Genomic DNA, 19,575 nt, shown 5'->3' with positions numbered 1-19,575 from the left:
CATATTGGTACTACCTATTGCTTAAAATTGTCCTATACATGTTGTGTTTTATTAGAGGATTTCAACAAGTAGTCTGGCTGATAATCTAAATTACCTGTTGGGTGAAGCTTGCTTTGGGGTTTGGTTGTTTTGTTTTTTTATTTGACAGTTTTTTTGGTATTGTGGTTTTGGGGTTGGATTTGTTTATTTTTTGTGGTGGACAAACAGCAGAAATACCTGAGGGCATTTGCTGTGAGTGCTTGCTGTCTTTTACTGAAGGGGAGATGAGGGTAGTGAGTCTTTAATAAAAGCTTCAAAAAGTTAATTTGCCATAACTAAAGTAATGAAGGGTGGTAACAAATTGCACTCCCTGTGCTTCTCAACAGTTCAATGTTCCCTTTATTTTGTTTTTTAGCACTGAAAACGTCGCAATCACCTGCTTGCTTCTGCACTCCTGCACTTAGGCACAGCATGATATGACACTTCCATTTTGAAATAACCTTTTAAGAGCATCTCACAGGTGCCTTCCACGTGTCATGAAACGAAGCACAGCATTTACACTTCTTTAATTTTAAAACAGAGCAAAATAACCACCTTCAACAGCCCCAGAGTTTGTAGCTACCTCCAGAACAGCCTTAACTCAGTTTTGATGTGCAATATTTGATTTACAAAAGAAAGTACATGTTTTAATTTTATTTTTTTTTCTTTCACAGCAACCACACCTGTGCTAAACATTTGCAGGTAGCAGTCAGCCACAGCCTTTGCTAAGTATTTTGGCAGCACAGTGAGCTTTGGTCTGTAGCTGGAGCACAGTTTGAGCTGATGTTTAGCTTGAGCTGTTTCTTCCACAGCCCCACTGGCCAAAGCACAAGGCTGAGGACTGGCTGAGGACCAGTTAACACAGAGAACCCACTGCTCCCACCAGCCCTGGCTCTTGGCTGAGGCTAATGGGCATCTTCTGAATGTGACTGTCTTAACAGCGTTCCCATAGCTGAATTTCAGTGTAAGTTTTTCATTATTTGTTCCTGTTTTACTCTGGTTTTATTACTCTTGCCCTCATGGTCCTGGCTTCCTTATTGCAGCAGAAAGGTAAATTTTAACTGTCTTAAGCTTCTGTCTGCTTAGTATTTTGATTTCAGCATGTGTACATGTTGTTGAAATGTTGTGTGCAAGGTAAAAAGAGATTTGTTACTTAATTGCATTCCAGAGCAAAATTATAGAACAAAATATGTTCAGATTGCAGATTTGATTGCAGCTTTAGTCTTTCAGATTTCAAAGTCCAGAGTAGTTGCTGGCAGCAGTATTATTCATAGTAATGTTCTGTACTGGAAGCATGCACACAGAAGAAACTAAAAGTTGTACAGTGGTAGTAGTGCCAGAATCTCGGCAAGTATTGCAGTTCTAACAGGGCTGCTAAAAAAAAGTAGCTAAGGATTTAAAAATATCTCTTGAAGGCTGTTTTTAGGCATTATTGCTAAAGTTATAACTTAATACCTCCATATTATCATTTAGTCTCTCTAAAGATTAAAACACATTTTCAGAGACAGAGAACATTTTTCAGAGACAACAGAGAAGTTATTTTGAAAACGATTGTAAATTTTTATTAGTACAACTAGAAAGAAACACGTTGGCTTGACTGAGTGGCATTGCTTACATTTGGAGATACAGCTGTGGTAGAAGCAAAACCAACAAATGTTACCTTACAGTGACACTACACCTGTGAGACAAACAGCATAACTGTGATCATAGCCATCATGTCAGCACACAGGAAAAAGCTTGATACAGTGGAAGGAGGAACATGTTTGCCTATTTCCTGTGCATACATAAAAAACCAGTATAAAAATACATTTATAAAATTACAAATTTCCTCTTTACATGGAATGTTGTGTCAGACACAGTTGTGGGAAAGGGTAAGACCCAAGTGCTCCCTCCTAAAACCATCTGGGATGGGGTTCGGCCTGGAATTTCTTTGGACTGATGCCATATAGGATGGGACTGGACCTTATGTTTAAGAAACACTCTTCCTCATTTCCTGGGAGGGACTGCTTGGAAACTGGTGGTAGGCCAAATGCCTAATTAAATTAATGAGTTAATTAAAATGTGTAGTTACATGTTATCATTTGGTAATGCTAATATCTACATGAATGATTTTACGTGCTCTGGTGCTTTACAAAATTCAAAGCTGCTAACCACAGTATCTAGTGGAGATAAGCCAGGCTGGGTTATTCATTCTGCAGCAGCACCTCTTTGGAAAACAGACCTGGCCAGAACCTGTCTGACACCAGCCAGCTGGCTCTAACAACCGCTGGACCACCTCCTCAGCATACTCTTGATAACCAGCTCCAGGACTCTGAGCTTTTCTACCCTACAGCTCCAGAGATCCCAGCCCCAGAGGAAAGCTGGGAGTGAGAGGCTGAGGACTGAGAGCTCCAGCCTCCATATCCTTAAGGCAAGGGCATCAATAACCTGCTTCAGCTGTAATCTGCTTGGACTAGATAAACACTGGCAGAGCTGCTTTCTCTCATTTATAGCTGGGGGAAGAAGAGTATTTAAGTGTCATATCCTTAAGATATCAAAAATTAAAAAAAAAAAACAATCAAACCTTGCAAAGCCCCAAAGAGGTGGTTTTTTTTCTGAGCATGAAACAGTGATTCAAGAATCACTTAAATAGTTTCAGAATCTGTAACATAAATATTGAGTATTTATTAATATTCATGTCTACAGTGCAGTCTAGTGTGATTAATGTTCTAATGTTAGCGATACCTAAGGAGAAGATACAGAGATAAAAGATAAACCTTCATGAAAGCAGTAGGTCTATGTAGATGAGTTGCAACATGATTAGTAGTACCTGAAATGTCCATGTGTTAGGTCTTTTAATGCACGTTTCCACATGTGGCAGTCATGCTATTGACATGGCCCTGCCATGCTGTCATGGGGCCATGTCAGAGGTAGCAGAGAGGGTTATGATGTGCCGTAGCCTGCGTTCACAGGAGCCTATGCACAGCACTGAAAACACAAATTTTAAATGCATTGTTCCCCAGTGGAATTTTTCCTGTAATCCTCAGATTCCTGACTCGTCCTGTTCTGGCCTCCTAAAAGCTGATAGCTATGTAGGACATCATCTACAACAGTTCATAGGACACACTTTCCCTCTAGACACCATAAAAAGGTGCCAAGCTCCTGTTTTTTATCATACTCTTTTCCAACCAGATTCTCTTGGACTTAAGGCATATTGTCTTACTACTACACAAAGCACTCCACATCCAGCTACCAAGCACCTGAGCTGAGCTCCTTCAGCCTTTGCTGGTGAAGCTGTTGTACTTTGCTTCTTCTATTTCTAAAACTCATTTGAACAGAAGCTGGAATCCCAAGCCTATCACTCATTTTCTTTCTGTTTTTTTTCTTTTTCCCATTTTATCTAGTCAAAATTAAACTTTAAATGCAAGGTACAAGAAGAGACCTGTAACAATTAACCAGTTCCCTGATATTTGAGACAGTGCCCACTCTGCATCTTTTTCATTTTAAATCTGCATTTTCTGTCTCTCACAAGATGTCCAAACTAGCTGACTTTAGGAGGGGAAACCATTGCAGTGGTATAGCCAACCCTCTTACATTTTCAGAGGGCTGGAGATGGTCAGTGCATCAGTATGCTGAACACATTATACAAAGCGGGGAGGAAAGCCAGTGGGGCACAGGTTTGAGAAATGCATCAGGGCATTGGAAGTTTCAGAAGGTTAAGTGCTAGAGGCTGTCCAAAGAGTCTGAACAGTAAAAGCTTTGGTCGCCAGTGTCTCCACTGGTTGGTTGGGTCTTTTGACCTACTGGTTCTGGCTCTGGGAACAGAAGCCGTGGAATCAGGACAGTACAGGGTTATGCCCATTCAAATTAACCAGTCTGAGGGACAAAAGGCATAGGCTCAGGCACGACAGGAGCATATGGTAACACCTTTGGAGACCTGCACGTGTGCTTTGATGTGTCCTGTGCCACATGGATGTACAAACCCACACCCTCCAGCATGTGGTATGGCCCTGTCAAGAGCTGTCCTTTTGAATGTATGTCCTGTAGTGCCATATGAATGCACAAAGTTCCTTCCTCATTGGAAGGAGTGAAAATGCATGTGCTACTAGTTTAATAGTATTAAAATAGGTTATTTTAAAAAGTCTTTCTAGTCTGTGCTACTGCTTAGTTTTAATAGCTGAAAGGCAGAAGGTGGTTGATTCTTTTCTTTTAAGCTTTTTGCAGTGTTTGGAATAGCACCACAACACAGTTAAAAGAAAAGTCAAAAGGATTATTAATTCTACCACATATATTCATGAGCAGAGGATTTACCAGTAACATATACTGCATATTCCATAGCTCCACACCATGAATTGATAGAGCTTGAAACTGCTTTTCACAGAGTTTCAGCGTTGAGGGGCAGATTCCTTTTTTCTTTAGTCTGTCAGCACAATTCTTACCATCTGGAGTTAGTTTAGCAGAAAGGTGTGGATGTATATTTGTCTTTCAATCCACTCAATAAAATGTGACACGTTACTGTAAACTCCAGGTCCCAAAACCTTGGAAAAGCAGACTGAGCCCCAAGATGTTAAACCAAACAAGGTCCAGCGCCCTGCAGTATGCTCACACACAAGTGGTCCTCCACTGTCACCCTGCAACAGGAAAGTTAAAAACATCTATTATCTATGTGGTCAGCACTCATGGTTAAAGCTGTATCACAGTTCCTACATTGTTTGCCTTTAGCAAATAACTCAGCTGTAAAAATCAGATGCTCTGCTGAACTGTGTAGCCACACACAGCATTACCAGTATTTATTACCCATTACATTTGTATAAAAAACCATCTGCCAAAGGCTCATGCAGTTAAAAAACTTAACTAATACAGATAAACCCTACAGTCTTCAAGCAGTGTTTCATTATTGTGAAGTTTTTTACACCAATATTAGCAATAATAGTAACAATAAAAGAATAAATAATAAATTAACAGTAATAGTAATAATAAAAGTTGGGTTAAAGTATGTAGACAGTTGTCATTTCTAGAACAGGTAAAGTATGCTATACCTAATTAACATCATATTTGATTTTGAATAGCAGGTTTTTTTGCTGACACTTTATCCTTACAGAGGATAAATCCTACCATGCAAGAGTCCACGGTGCCAGATTCATAGCCAGCACACAGCATCCTGCTGGTGATGATTTTCATGTCAAAATATGACTGGCATTGTTCTAAGGAAATTATGCGAACCTCTCCTTCTTGAAGCTTGAAGGGCACTGAAAAACAGAATTGAGTGTTTACACAAATTCACAGTTACCTATTATGACTCCATCAGGTATGACAAACATTTCCACTGGCATACATTATAAATACTGCTCTCTGTATATGTATTAAATGTAAGGAGCACTGTGTTGCATTCTGGAGAAGGACTAAGCACATGGGGACTGCTGTGACATTTGCTGTTTATTGAACATCCGCACCTTGACGTGATGCAGTTTGTGACTTCTAAGATGGGGGCAGTAGTGGCAGGAAAATAGTAACGTGAGAGAGGTGGACAACAGGCTTGATTCATTGTTCCAGGGCAGGACCTCCCCGTTCCTTGGTGTCTGTCATGGTAAAACTTCATAATAATCACAGACATTTTGGTTATGTTTGAGTAAATTTGACTTACAAAATGTACCAGGAAATCAGAATTTGAACTTAATGAAATTATTGTAATATGTTCGAGAGACAGTAGAAGACTTCTTCCTAGTCTAAGCAACTGACTGAACTCAAATTCTAATCAAAGTTGTTCAACCTAGGGTATGCAGCATTAAATGCTATGTAGCCATGGTGGTTTTTGATGCTTCCTAGCATAAAACCTTTAAAATAAACACTGACCACATTAGAGAACAAAACAACATTTTCCATTTACCAGTGCTGCAAAAAAATTCTGTTGGCGTTTTTTTCCTGACATCATATAGAGATATTTTTAGATGGGTAGAGATGCTAGTAAACAGCTTACCATTCATGTGTTCAATTTAATTGTTATAATAATAGCAAAAGGAGAAGCACAATGGCTAGTGCACTAGAGTTGTTGGGGCCAGGCTAATTTCTATACTATTCATGCAGAATCATTTTGCCTGAACAAAGATTTACATAACACAACAGTTCTTGTCAACGATTGTGGCATTCCCAAAACAAGAAAATACACTAATGTTCTGTTGAGAGATACAAAAACAACACTTGTAATTATGGAATAAATCATGTCACAAGTACAAAATGAATCTTAACCCTGGTTCCTCCAGTCTGTATGCCAGTGCTTCTAGTGCCTCCAGTTTTCACTGAGCTACAAGTGTTTCCCCAGCACTGATGATGTGATATCTTTGCAATACCATTCTGAATGCAACTTAGATAAGTAAATCATAACTGATGTGGGGGACTTTCTTGATAGAAGTTTCCAGATTCTCAACATTTTTAAAAATCAAGCCAGTGTCTAAGTAAGTATTGAGGAGCATAAATTGAGGCTGCTGCGTGAAAAAGCTAGGCTATAGTCACAGCTTGATCCCTTCAAGAGTAGTTACACTAGTATTTACTAAGTATCAATGGATAAAAGTTTGTAATAGTATCACTCATTTGATTCTTTCAGCAAAAGCCTCACATGTTTTCCAAAAGTCACAGAAATATTCATCTTACTTTTGTTGCCCATATGTCCCCAGCCTGTGATGTAGCAGTAGGTGTCTGGCTGAACCAACTGGTCTTTGCTGGGCAGGCAGACAGGTCTCACATAGCTTGTCTCATTGATATCCTCATCTAGTTCCACAATGCTGATATCATAGTCTACAACTGCTCTGTTGTAGCGTGGGTGGAGGATGATGGTCCTCACCAGTCGGGTCTGCATGAAACTTGATGGATGATCAAGATTGCTAATCCCAAGCACTACTTTCCAAACAGCTGCATTTTCTCTCCTTTGTAAAAAGGGGAAAAAAAAAGAAAAAAAAAAAAGTGAAATTTCATTCAAGGTCTTTCTTTTAAGCTAAATTGTGCAAGATATTTTTTCTCCCTTTTTGCACACTGCACTTAGCAAAGCATACAAATACTACAGGAAGAAAACAAATATTTATGCATTATTCATTACAGCAAACATTCAAGCAAACAAAGTCAATGTTTTCCATTTCCCTCCTGCTTGTAATCAAACACATTAAAGCTCACTCCATCACAAGATATGTAACCATGTATTAGTTGCTGTATTAAAGGCTGTCAGAGTCATCCCTTGGATCCTTCCCAGCATTAGCTGCTCACATTCTCAGTGGTGGGCACATACAAATTTTGCTGGGGTAAGAATGTTGTTCAGTAGTCTGCTGCTGACAGCAGTAAAGTCTCTCTGAAATCTGTAAGTAGTCTCATAGAAGCAATTCTATTGTGTAAATTAAATATTTTATGATAGCCATGGGAAAAGTCCCTTATTTATTCAGCATTCTGTCTGTGCCAAGTATACTCTCTATGCCTAAGAGCAAAGGTTACTTTGATTCTTAAATTTTTTTGAGACTCTCGGTAAACATAGAAGACCACAAAACAATGATACATAAGATACAGGGGGAACACTGAACTATTGCCTGTTGAGACACATCAGAAAAGCCTAGATTTTATGAAAGGCTTCTAGGCTGTAATCTCTTGATCTTAGCTGGTCACAGGATATGCTGCAGGTACTTCATGGTTTCTAATTAGTCTGTGATGCTAAAAGCTCTCCAAAACAGTCACAATTCTTCACAACTGCTGAGAGACAACTCCATGTAACTAAGCACCTTTGGCAGGACTGAAGCTTATTCAAAGCAGTGTGAGTAAAAGGATGCAAAATTTCAGCTCTTTCATAGTGCTCAACAGGATTGTAATTCTTGTAATTTGTAAAAAGATTCGGTTGCTAAATCGAGACTACGTTTATCTTAAGACTTGGATGAAAATTCTGGCTTTTCAGAATATAATGATCATTTTAGCATCATGATCAATGCATGAGCTGTTCCATAAAGCTACAGAAATCAAGTGCTGTTGTGCTTATGACCATTGTAAAATAGCATTGCCTAGAGAAATAAGCAGTCAGCCAGAATGCATTGACCTACATGTAAAAAAAAAAAAATCTTTAAAGGTTTTTGGATGCTTTAATGTAATGTATTTCCAAATTATCTTGACAAAACTTTGGGGACTATAATAAGAAAACTCACAAACAACATGATGTTTAATGCAGCTCTTTCTAATTTTTTTTAATTTCTAATCTAGCTCTCTACAAGTATCCATGGCTATTCATGTTATTTTTATATGGTCCTCATGCTTTGGATTCCAAACTTCACGAGTTTCACAAAATGGATCATTTTGTATAATGGACCAGAGCACTTCAAAATATCTTTATATTGTTATCTTGGGAAATTTTTTTAATACTTTATATAAAAAAAAATAATTGTGACATCAAGAATGGTCTTGCAGATGATATATTAAGCTTACAAAAATAAGTTCTTCTTACAAATGAAGAATTTCAAGATTTCAGGCTTCTGGGTACAACCCCCCAATCTATTCAGAAAGGCTGAAGAGAAAAAAGTTCACATAACTTCTCAATCCATTATTAGACCAGAATATCTTAGTACTTTAAGGTCTCTAGAATATAATGTGAAAGAAACTTTCAAGAAGTTATACTCACAGGGATATTATGCAGCTCTACATGAGGGGTAAATTAACAGCTCCAAAATGCAGTGGCACTTTTTCTGCATTTGACAAAACTGGGAGAATTTTTACTTTATAATGTGATAGTTGCTTTGCTTATCTTTCAGTAATGAGATGAATTTTATCCAGGAAACTCAATAGCAATCCCGTATTGCTGAAGGATCAACCTCTGTTCCACCCTTTATTTTAGATCACTAGAAAGTGTTCTTCCAACCAATATATATTTTCCAATATATACTTCACAATATATAGGAAATATTCCAGCAGTATATTTAAAAATAGGTGGAGAAAGAAGTGAAATTCCTTCTGGACCCAAAATCTGATAAAATACAATATTCTTGTTTGTATTATACAGGTTTATTACACTGTTAGTTTAGAAGGACAAACACAAAAGAACTCAAGTTTTTCAGAAATACAAAGACAAAATGTAAATTTTTACTGAAAAAGGGAATGACTAACACTACAAAGAAATATCAGTTCAAGAGAATCTTGCTTAACGTAGAATTTCTGCTGGCTTAAACACAAAGTTTAAACTGTTTAGTCCAGTTTAAAATAATATCCAGTGAGCAAGCACCAGTTTAAAGCAGGATTAAGCAACTATATGCCAGAGAATTACCCACTAACTACAGCAGAAAACAGTTGTTTAAATTTTCTTTAGAAACACAATTTTAAAATTTTGGTACAAGACAAAAGAAATGAGGTAATAAACCTCCCTATGAAATTTTTGTTTCCTCAAAAAGAAATATCGGTTTGCACCAAAAAAATGGCAGTGATCAAAACAATTGCTAAGACATGTAAACATACTCTGCACCCCAGACTGTCCCTCCACCACTGTCTCCAAAACCAGGAGGCACTTAGTTCTTAATACTGACTTGTTCATGATTGCAGTCGTAATAAAAAGGTGGACTGTATAAAAAGAAAAGGCTTCAAATTAAAAGAGTTCAATATGTCATTTGCACTGTGAGTGAATATTCAGTTTTTCTTTTTACCAGTAGCCACAGCATCTTCTCAGGGTCTTTTCTAACCTGATGCCGGTTTGTACCTTTTCACTTTCTTTTTTTAGTCTCCTAAAACCTAAAACTCTGTGATCGGCCGTTCTGCAAAGGCCTTCACCTACGCCCCGTACGTTTGGTAAAGGGGGAAGGACTTGGTCATTCACACCTGCAAGTTCATATGAACAATAAAATGCGTGAGCCCTCTCACCCTTCAAAGCAGTGCGCTACTGTCAGGACCCATCTCTTGGCAATGAGAACGCAGCCGCAGATGTGTCCGCTGGGCTCGCTCTGCAGGGAGCACTGCCAGGGCCAGCGGCCCGGCCGGCTGGTCCTGCCGCCGAGGATCCTCTTGCTCATGCGGGCAGCGGGGCGGCGGCCGCAGTCTGCGGGAAGAGCAGCGCGTTAGTCGGCAGCGCAAAGCGCACCTTGTGCGGGACAGCTGGGCACAGCGTGGTGCTAGCGCTCGGGAAGGTACGCTAAACGGCACCGCAAATGGGGCAACCGCTATCAAACACTGCTTTTTGCACTCCTTTGTATCAAAGGATTTGCTCTCCGGTTATTAATTCTGCTTGGATCAGCCTGAAACATTGACTCAGCCATGTTTGACTTCCTTTCACTCAGGAGGTTTCCTCATGTCTTTTTCCTTCTGTCTATCAGCGTTAGGCCTACTTTGTATTATCCAGAAGAATTGCCTCTGGAAGATCTGCTCAGCAATAATAAGATTTTTCTTAAGTCAGGTGTGAGGTTAATGTCATGCTCTTTACTCAGCTACACAGCAGAAAACTCACTTTGCCTGCAGAAATTACTACGGGAGAATATTTAAAGATCTGAAGACATTCTAGTACTTTATCCATTATACTTTACAAGCTATTTCCACTAGAAATTACACCTTTATTAATTTTTAATTGCTTAAATTACTCATAATTATTAATTACACGATTACCACCTGCCAGTTACTACTCTAAAATAATCCTTCACTTTTGTTTCACTTTATTTTCTAGATTTGAAGGATGGCAGGCTTGTTATTTATCCTGTTTATACTCAGTCTAATTTAGAGAACTAAAGAACACCATCAGTTTCTACAACTAGTCCCTAGGGGGGATATGCTGCCCTGGGAATTTAGTGAAGAAATAAACCGGAGCAATGGTTATTTGTACCTTGGAATTCTTACTGTGTCCATTTAACTTCATAGAGTAAGCAACATGTGTCAGAACAAAATACCTTCAATAAGCTTTTTGAAAGCTCTTTTGAGCTTTCTCCCTTCTTTGAAGAGTAGCAAATGTTTTGATTAGTTTCCCAAATTTAGCTTCTGTCTTGTAATTCCTTTTCCCTGACTCAAGCTACTTCATAGTTCAAGTGTTCTTCAGGAAAGCTCTCCTTGTCTGCCAGACATGGTTTCATCGTTGATGAAGAATTGCTGCATTTTCAAACCACTTAAAATTGCACAACCTGCTGTGCCAACAAACTTGGTCCCTAACTTTCTACTTCAGGTTCCTCTGTCCCCTTGAACTTAACAAACAGATCACAGCTTCAACTCCCAGGCAGATAATGTGCTAACCACTCTGCTGGTTAAGGATATTTTCAGCAGGAAGTTTTATCAAATTACTTTTTGAAACCTAACTGCTGACAAAATTCCTTTTGTGGTATCAGGAATGGGCTACCTTAACACATCCTAGTCAAAATATAAGAAAAGCTGGTGAAACTGAGTAGAGTAGGGAAAAATAAACCCACTGCAAAATTGGATGTTGCAGAAGTCTAGTAAGAATTTTAGAATGAATCCACACTAAACATCTCCATTTTTTAAAGTGATTTAACACATTTTGAAAAATATCTATTTTATAAGCACTTCTCTCTTACCTTCTTTAGTGCAAAAGAGAGCAACTTTGCTTCTGCTTTGACACGTCTGCCTAAAGATTGAAACAAAACATGGTGGAAATCTCATTAATTGATTAATTTTGGTAATTTGAAAATCAGCACAGGTATTGCATTCATTGTTGTAATCCAGCTGTTAAAAATTCCCTCAAACTGCAAAAAGAAACTCAAGGAGCTTCCTATGCCAGATCATCCATGGCTTCCAGCTTCTGCCTGAAGATAATTCAAAATATTAGTTCAGCTTTACAATAATTATCATGAGTAGATGTTACATATTTTGCAGACTACCTTGTTCCTGGGCATGGATCCAGCTCTGAGGTCAGCTGGGATGCACAGTCTGTCAAGTTCTTATTTACAGCACCTGAAAGCAGATTGCCAGTCTCCTTTTCCTTACAGTCAAAGGACAGGATTTTCTTTGAAATGCCTTTGATAACAGATGATCTTTCATGCCCTAAGAGTCTAGCTATTTTAAAAGAATCCACGAAGTCTGCATAAGTAGCTATTAGAACAACAAAAACTTGCACTTTCTGTTGAAAATCTTCAGATAATAGAGGGAAGAATTGATTTTTAAATTTTTTTTTTGTCAAGGGAGGAGAAATCACAGTTAAATCAGCAAGCACTGTTGCACAGCTAGTTGACTACCTTTTTATTTCCACAATTTTTTCATTCCTACTGTGTACATGCTTTTCTGAGGCAGGTGCAGAGCTACACTGGACTGGATACACAGGTGATTTCTTTGCCAGGTAATTCTTTGCAGACTTTAATCCCAGCAGGTAGGAAGTGTCTTTAAAACTGCAACCGCCTAAAAAGAGGCTGCATTACATGTCATAGATACTAATGTGGGCAAAACAACAGTATCAGCCAGCCCATCAGATTACCTTGAATCTGGAATTTAACCAAATCTTTGTCCCTTACATTGCATATACATCATTCATAAACCATGAAATTCAGTCTATTTCTCTTCCTGAAAACCCAGGTCATAAAATTATTTTTCTAGAGATAGTAGAGATAGGCAACCAGTTTCAGGAAATCAAATTTTGTGCGCAATTTTGACAGGGGAAGAAAAGATATGGAATATAACTGAGACCAGCCATGCTCATGTTTTACACTTGTTTCTTTGACTTACCATACAGCCAGCTCTAAAGAGAAAACTTTAAGCTTTTTTGTGTGCATTGCCTGCACTGTGGCATTCCCTCCTATCAAAACTTAATGATTTAGTGGTGTATTTGTTAGTTCTTGGCCAAGCTCCCATTAATCCAGAAGCCTGGCAACTCCATTAAAAATACAACATACTCCACAGCACAAACCTTTTCCATGCTGCAGCTGATCCAGATGAATACACCTAGATTGCAGGGCTCAGGTGTATTCAGCCTCACCCTTCATGCACCCTTCCCCCTTAGCTTCTCACTTCTTGTTACCCATCTTCTGAATTCATGGGGACTGAAACATCTGTTTCCTACATGTAACTTTCATTTATGCAATTACATTTAACAATAAACCTCATTACTGATGCTGTCCCTCCTTTAACTTGCACTTCGGGCAAAACTAATTTTTTTGAAACTAGAATTTGTAACTCAGAGGCTCCAGATCCATTACTTCGTAAGTTTCCTAGCAGACATCTTTCAAAAATGTCAAAAAGTACCTTGAAATTTCTGCTTTGCACTTTAGTGACTGAACAGAATATGATTGTACCTTTGCATCTGGTCACAACCCAAGGTGTTTATTCTTGTATTACTCTGGAGAAAAGCATTTAGATACTGTTAGGCTAGAGGAAAAAGACAGTGAAAAAGGAAAATCAAAGAGTTAAAATGACAACTTTCAAGTATCAGGCACCGTTCAGTAATGGCCCTTCTAGATGAGGAACTATAAATTAACTTAAAGGAATGGGGAAAATACTAATGTAAAACAAAACAGGTACAAAATTGAGATGTAAGAAAGCAAACTTAGGTCCTTGCAGGCACAATCTTCTTAGTATTCTGCCACTAGGTGAGACTTTATATAAAATAATGGAGTCAAGCAAAAGAAAAGTGGATTTCTTCCTTATATTTTTGTCTTCACAGATATTCTACCTCTGCAGTTACCCAAGACAACCTTTTCTTGTGAAACAGAAGGATTTTCTATGGAAGAAGGATATTCTGAAAGCTCCTGGGCATTTCAAAGAGAGTAGGGAAACCATGAATCTGCTTTTTGAAGAATACAGTTGCCAATGGGGCAAGGTGGCTCTCCCAGTTTTGCCCTGGGTTTCCAGTTCACTGGCTCTTCAAAGTCACACTTTGAATGTCTCAACCATGAGATCCTGGCTTCTCATTCTTAACTGCCTCTTTACTTGGGTTAATTAAAAGGAATCATCTGAAGCCAGAGCTAAGGAAACCTACTGAACTAAACTGAAGAAGCTGTGGTTGCTCCAAATTAATGAATCCAGACTACACAGGCTGCAGAGGATGTAAGATGTCACTGCAGATTTTGCTACATACTACTTGTTGGACTTTCTTGCTCAGCAGAGATTTAACGAAGGTGTTTGGTCCAGGTGCTTCAAGGGTACCTGGAGAGTAATACAGGGATACCTCTGTATCAGTCAAATGCTCTTATTCTACCAGAAAGGGCTCCTGAGGATTCACAAAATAGTTTCAAAAGAGACTGCAGTGGCTGTAGACACTAAAATAATTGTAGACTGTATCTTAACAACTTACATGAGTATGTGCTGGGATTTATACACAGACAACATGGATAAAAAGAGCTTACCAAAGAGTTTGTCATCCTGCAGTTATAAGTGACCACCCACAGCAGTGAAATTGGTCTTTTTTTACCTGCTACTTACCCATTCACTAGAAGTGCATGTAAAGTGGATGCATTTTTATTCTTCCAGTCTGACTGCAGATTCAGCCATTTTTGGTCCTGCATTTGGTCATTGTCTATTACAATTTCTGTTTTGGATGGTCCTCTGAAACAAATGAAAGACATTGATAGAACTTCTGATAGGTTTCTGTGTTACAGTTATAAAGGTGAAGAGGCCCTAACATATCTGTTTATTCTAATGATAAAAGTCTGAATGATATGGCAAAGCAACGAGTGGCAGATACACAATTAGGAGAATGAAATCACCCTAAGAAGCCAGGCCAGCCTGCATATGACTGCCACATTGTATTTCCCAACAAGAAGCAGAATTGGAGTCAGGAACAGCAAGAACCTTCTCATGGCATTTACTGTAAGGCAAATATTGATACTGTTTCAACAGTTTCTTGGCCTCCCAAAATGCAAAAAAAAAAAAAAAAATCTTCATATGTAAAAAAGAGGTAATAGAAAAAAAATATTTTCTTACACTCCTGTCATTGGAAATCCATTAAAATTTAACAGTAAAGAGCAGTCTAGGTCTTGTTAATAAAACTTGAGAGTATCTCTAAGTCCAAGCTGCCTGTTTGCAAAACAGAACAAATCACTGTTGATAATGTCAAACCTGTTCTTCTGCAGCAGTCTAACAAGTATTTGAGTGTTAGAATGGTTCACCAAGAGATATGTTCATATATCTACTTCCTCAGTATAATTATTGCTTGATAGACTCAATAAACTATTTTATTAAACCTTGACTGCCAAATGGAAAAAATATAGCATTTCTAAATTATTTTAATTCTAAAATTCTGTAATTCTAAATTCTATAATTTTAATAGCAAAATTCTCTAAAGCCACAGATGTGCCATAGAATATGAAGTAACAGATCAAAACCTTGATTTTAGCAGCATTAAAATTAGTGATATCTGAAATTTTAAAGTGAAAACATATTGAAACATAGAAAATAGAAATTAAAAGTATTCACTGCATGATAGAAAAAATAATCACATATGATTAAATTATTCTTCAATTTTTTTGATAGAAAGTTGGTAATCACTGTGATATTTTCAGGTTTCAAAATCTCTGTCCTATCTCCTAGCTGATAAACTAGTCAAACCTATGAAGAGTGAGTTAACTCATAATTATACTGAAAAAAAAATTTACTTGCTTCCTTTATGCATGCTGGTTTTGGCTGGGATAGAGTTAATTTTCTTCACAGCTAGTATGGGGTTGTGTTTCAGATTTGTGCTGAAAACAGTGCTGATAACAAAGGGCTGATTTCATTCTTGCTGAGCAGGGCTTGTCAGAGTCAAAGCCTTTTCTGCTTCTCACCCCACTCAAGCAGTGATGGCTCTGGGGGTGACAAGGACTCAGTAGAGGCCACAGCCAGGAGAGATGACCCCACCTCTCCAAAGGGACATTCCACATCACACAGCTTCACATTCTGTATGCCAAGGGGGAGGAAGGAGAAGGAACCTGGGGGAAGATGTTTGGAGTGATGGCCTTTGTCTTTCCAAATCATCATCACAGGTGAAGGACCCTGTTTTCCTGAAGATGGCTTAATAGTTGCCTGCCCATAGAAGTGCTGAATTTCTTGTTTTGCTGTGCTTGTGTGCATGGCTTTTGCTTTACCTATTAAATTCTCTTTATCCCAACCCATGAGCTTTCCTACTTCTACTCTTCTGGATTGTCTTCCCCCTCCCAGCTGGAGTGAGCAAGCAGCTGTGTAGGGCTGAGCTGCTGGCTGGCATTAAACCACAACACTCTTCTCTGAGTCTGAAAATTATAGATTTCATAAAGTATCATTTTGGAGCTAAAGTTAAAAAAAGATGGGAACATCTAAAGTTAAAGCTTCAAATAAAATCTAGATTTTCTTAGCTGGAAGTATTAATTCAACTTCAAATTAAATGTAAAGTCCTTCATTTAAAGTCAATTAACTTTTCATTTGAAAAATACGAAGGATGTATTTCAGAGAAAAATGTTGTTTTGAAACAAAATTTTAGTGGTTTAATTTCAAAATTTTGAAATAACTTGATTTTTCAACCTTTTTTCCCCCTGTAATGAAACTATTCACTGAATTTGAACAAAATCAGTTGTTTCTTTGTTCAACATCATAATTTACAGAATTATTATTCACTGAGAAATTTTCCCATAGTGTAATTTATGCTTGTTTTTTCAAGGTATGTAACATATTTATTCTCTTATTACTAATTTCTTCTCTCATCTCTAACAGAATTTGAGAGCCATAGTCTCATAGACATTTTTCTCATTGAGCTTACTTTTTATATCTAAAGCTAACACTGACATAATTTCAAGAGCTAAGATTCCCTTTGAGAGGACGCCTGTCTGTTTAACGACACAGGGTTTATATGAGAGGATGTCTTTCATTAGGATGCTTGACAGGAGTTGAGGAGAGGGTGTGGAGGTCAAATAAGACTTTCCTGAATTACATAGCAGAAAGAGCAAAACTGAAGGAAGACCTATTTGCCTGAAAGCTTTTCTGATAAAAATGCTGTGTTTCTTGCAGTCCTTTCCCCTCTCAATATCTCAAGTCACATCATTAAATTTTAGAATAGGTTACTCAGAGTCCCATCAAACCTGACTTTGAGTATTTCCAGGAATGGGGTGTCTGTCTACCATTTCTCTGGGTAACCTGTTCCAGTGTTTCACATCCTCATTGTGAAAAAACTATTTCTTATGTCTAGTCTAAATCTACACTATTTTAGTTTCAATATATAAGTAAAAAAAACCCAAACCCAAAACACTTCAGCTTGCAGATTTCAGAATAAATTTTCAATGCAGAGATTTAATATCTGCTTAGTGTTAAATGGAGTAAATTTGAATCTGGAAGCCTGTGGATAAACAGTGAAAGAAAAAAGTGGGTAGTAGGTTTATAATGTACATGTTACAGCATAAAATAGTTTGAAAAAGATTTGTGACCAATCATTAGAATAAGAACATTTCCTTCTTTGGTAATTTTCATGTATCTTTCTTTTAGTCAAGCACAGACTGGTTGGGCTTGGAAGAGACCTCTGTAGGTCAAGTATGGCCACCTATGGTGAATTACCCAGAAGTACATTCAGACAGCTCCAAGGATGTTTGAGATAACAAAATTATTAATAAGAATTACCATTTTACTTCTAAAAAAAAGAAAATATCCAATAATGGAACTAGAAAGTGTTATATGAGAGGACTGACCACATGCTTAATGACTGTTTGCAGAAATTGTCACAACTTTTCAGGAATTATAAGGTTGGAATTTCTTCAAAAACAGCCTTATCCAAATAATTATATTTTAAACTACATATGTACATAAAAGATGAGAAATAATCTATCAGATATTAATCTAGCATAAGTCTAATACACTGAATGAAGTCTACATATTTTAACATTGGTTTATTATTGCTCCAATTTACTAGAAAAGTCTTCCACATCTACCACAGCTCTATATTGAGTAAATTTCACTAATGAGTTATTAGTTGCCATTCTTAAAAAATTAAATGAAATGTAAAAAAAATGCTATCTTTCTACATCATCTACAGGATTAATAGAACACTGTGGCTATGGAAAACATAAATCAATTCAAGGTAGGTTAAGAGTATGTTATGTTCTGTTGAATGGGTCTGGAAATCTAGATAGAATTACTGAGCTCAAATATTTCCCCCTTGGCATAGAGTTTGTTCCATTAAATGTCATGCTTATTCTTGGAGGAAATAAAATTTTATCCAGAAGTTCAGATTTACTGGGTTTACATGGGAATAACAGAAGGATTCTGGGTTTTGTTTCTGTTACGTTCTTTAAGCAAATAAAACATTAAGCTGAGCTTCCATAATTCTGCTTGCAGAAATAGTTATAGAGTAATAAAAAACCATAAATCAGATCATGTGAAAACAAGAGATTGTTTGTCTAGTAGCTTGACTGCTCAGTTGTCAAATATTCAAGATCTTTAGACCAAAGACATTGAGTGAAAAAGTACCAGGAAAGACAAAAGGCCAGGCAGCAACCACAGACTTGCTTGTCCCTTTCATAAATACACACACACAGTAGATGCTACAGCAGAGGAAGGAAGGAAAAGGAGCTACTGGTTTCTGTGGACCACCAGTGACACAGCCTCCAAGAAAAGGAGCAGCAGTCACGGGAAGACATATCAGTAGAATTTTAAAAACAAGTAACTTGGTAGACAGCTGCATAGATTTTACAGGATATTAGACCAGAACAAGCAGGTGAAGTAAAATTCCCCTGTATTCTGCTGACTATAAACTCTTTATTATATTTGCTATATCATCCTAGTGCAGCTAAGCAAGACAAATTATTCCACTATATTTTCACAGAATGACAGAACAACTCCTCTACTGCCTTTATCAAATTTCAGAGCTGAGCAGACCATGCTTCTACGATCACCATTTCATCAACAAAGAATGTGGACTTCCAAGTATATGAAAGTGGGTTTCTTCAACTGAATATCATGACAAAGTACCTCAGGAAATGGACTTGTGAGATTTAAGAATCATTTTTGTCTCTTACATTTCTTAGAAGTGTAGGATTGAGAACACCTGTTAGCAAGCATCAGCTAAGAAGCAGGAAGGTGTAGTAGTGATAGTTTAATACTTTTTCATTTTCCCAGAAGCAAGCATCATGGGAAAGAGAAGAAAATTTTATGTTCGGACCAACAGCAAGGTGAACATGAGGCAGCAGTGCCCTGGTAGCCAGGAGGACCAACCCTGTCCTGGGGTGGCCTCACTTTGAGTGCTGGGGGCAGTTTTGGGTGCCACAGTGTGAGAAAGACATTAAACTATTAAAGAACATCCAAAAGATGGCCATGAGGATGGGGAAGGGACTGGAAGGGAAGCTGTATGAGGAGTGTCTGAGGTCACTTAGTTACCTCAGGAGGGTAAGCAGAGACACAGACACTGATCTCTTCAATCTTGTGACCAGTTACAGGACTCAAGGGAACGGTATGAAGTGTCAGGGGAAGTTTAGGTTAGGTAACAGTGAAAGGATTTTCACCCAGAGATGGTTGAGCACTGAACAGGCTCCCCAGGGAAGTGGTCACAGCATCAAGCCTGTCTGAGTTCAAGAAGCATTTGGACAATGTTCTCAGGCACAGCGTGTGATGGTTGGGGTGTCCTGTGCAGGGACAGGAGCTGGACTCAATGATCCTGATGGGTCCCTTCCAACTCAGTATATTCTATGATTCTATAAAGCTTTATTAGGATGCTAT

The 19,575-nt window shown here is 38.0% G+C and overlaps 1 protein-coding gene across 3 annotated transcripts in view; it reads right to left on the bottom strand.

The window, feature by feature from the left end:
• Positions 1-1,554: 1,554 nt before the first annotated feature.
• CORIN (corin, serine peptidase) overlaps positions 1,555-19,575 on the bottom strand; it is a 119,208-nt gene continuing 101,187 nt past the window's right edge. For all 3 annotated transcript variants that reach the window (XM_015625331.3, XM_015625334.3, XM_015625332.3), the window contains 6 exons: positions 14,347-14,469; positions 11,514-11,563; positions 9,865-10,039; positions 6,646-6,917; positions 5,113-5,246; positions 1,555-4,628 (listed from right to left, as the gene is read on the bottom strand). In XM_015625331.3, coding sequence (XP_015480817.1) covers positions 4,446-4,628; positions 5,113-5,246; positions 6,646-6,917; positions 9,865-10,039; positions 11,514-11,563; positions 14,347-14,469 — 937 coding nt within the window. In that variant the 3' untranslated portion in view covers positions 1,555-4,445. The remainder of the gene's footprint in view (positions 4,629-5,112; positions 5,247-6,645; positions 6,918-9,864; positions 10,040-11,513; positions 11,564-14,346; positions 14,470-19,575) is intronic.

Source organism: Parus major, chromosome 4 (assembly GCF_001522545.3).
Source record: "Parus major isolate Abel chromosome 4, Parus_major1.1, whole genome shotgun sequence".
Classification (NCBI taxonomy): Eukaryota; Metazoa; Chordata; class Aves; order Passeriformes; family Paridae; genus Parus; species Parus major.
This window is presented reverse-complemented; position numbering and strand designations above follow the sequence as displayed.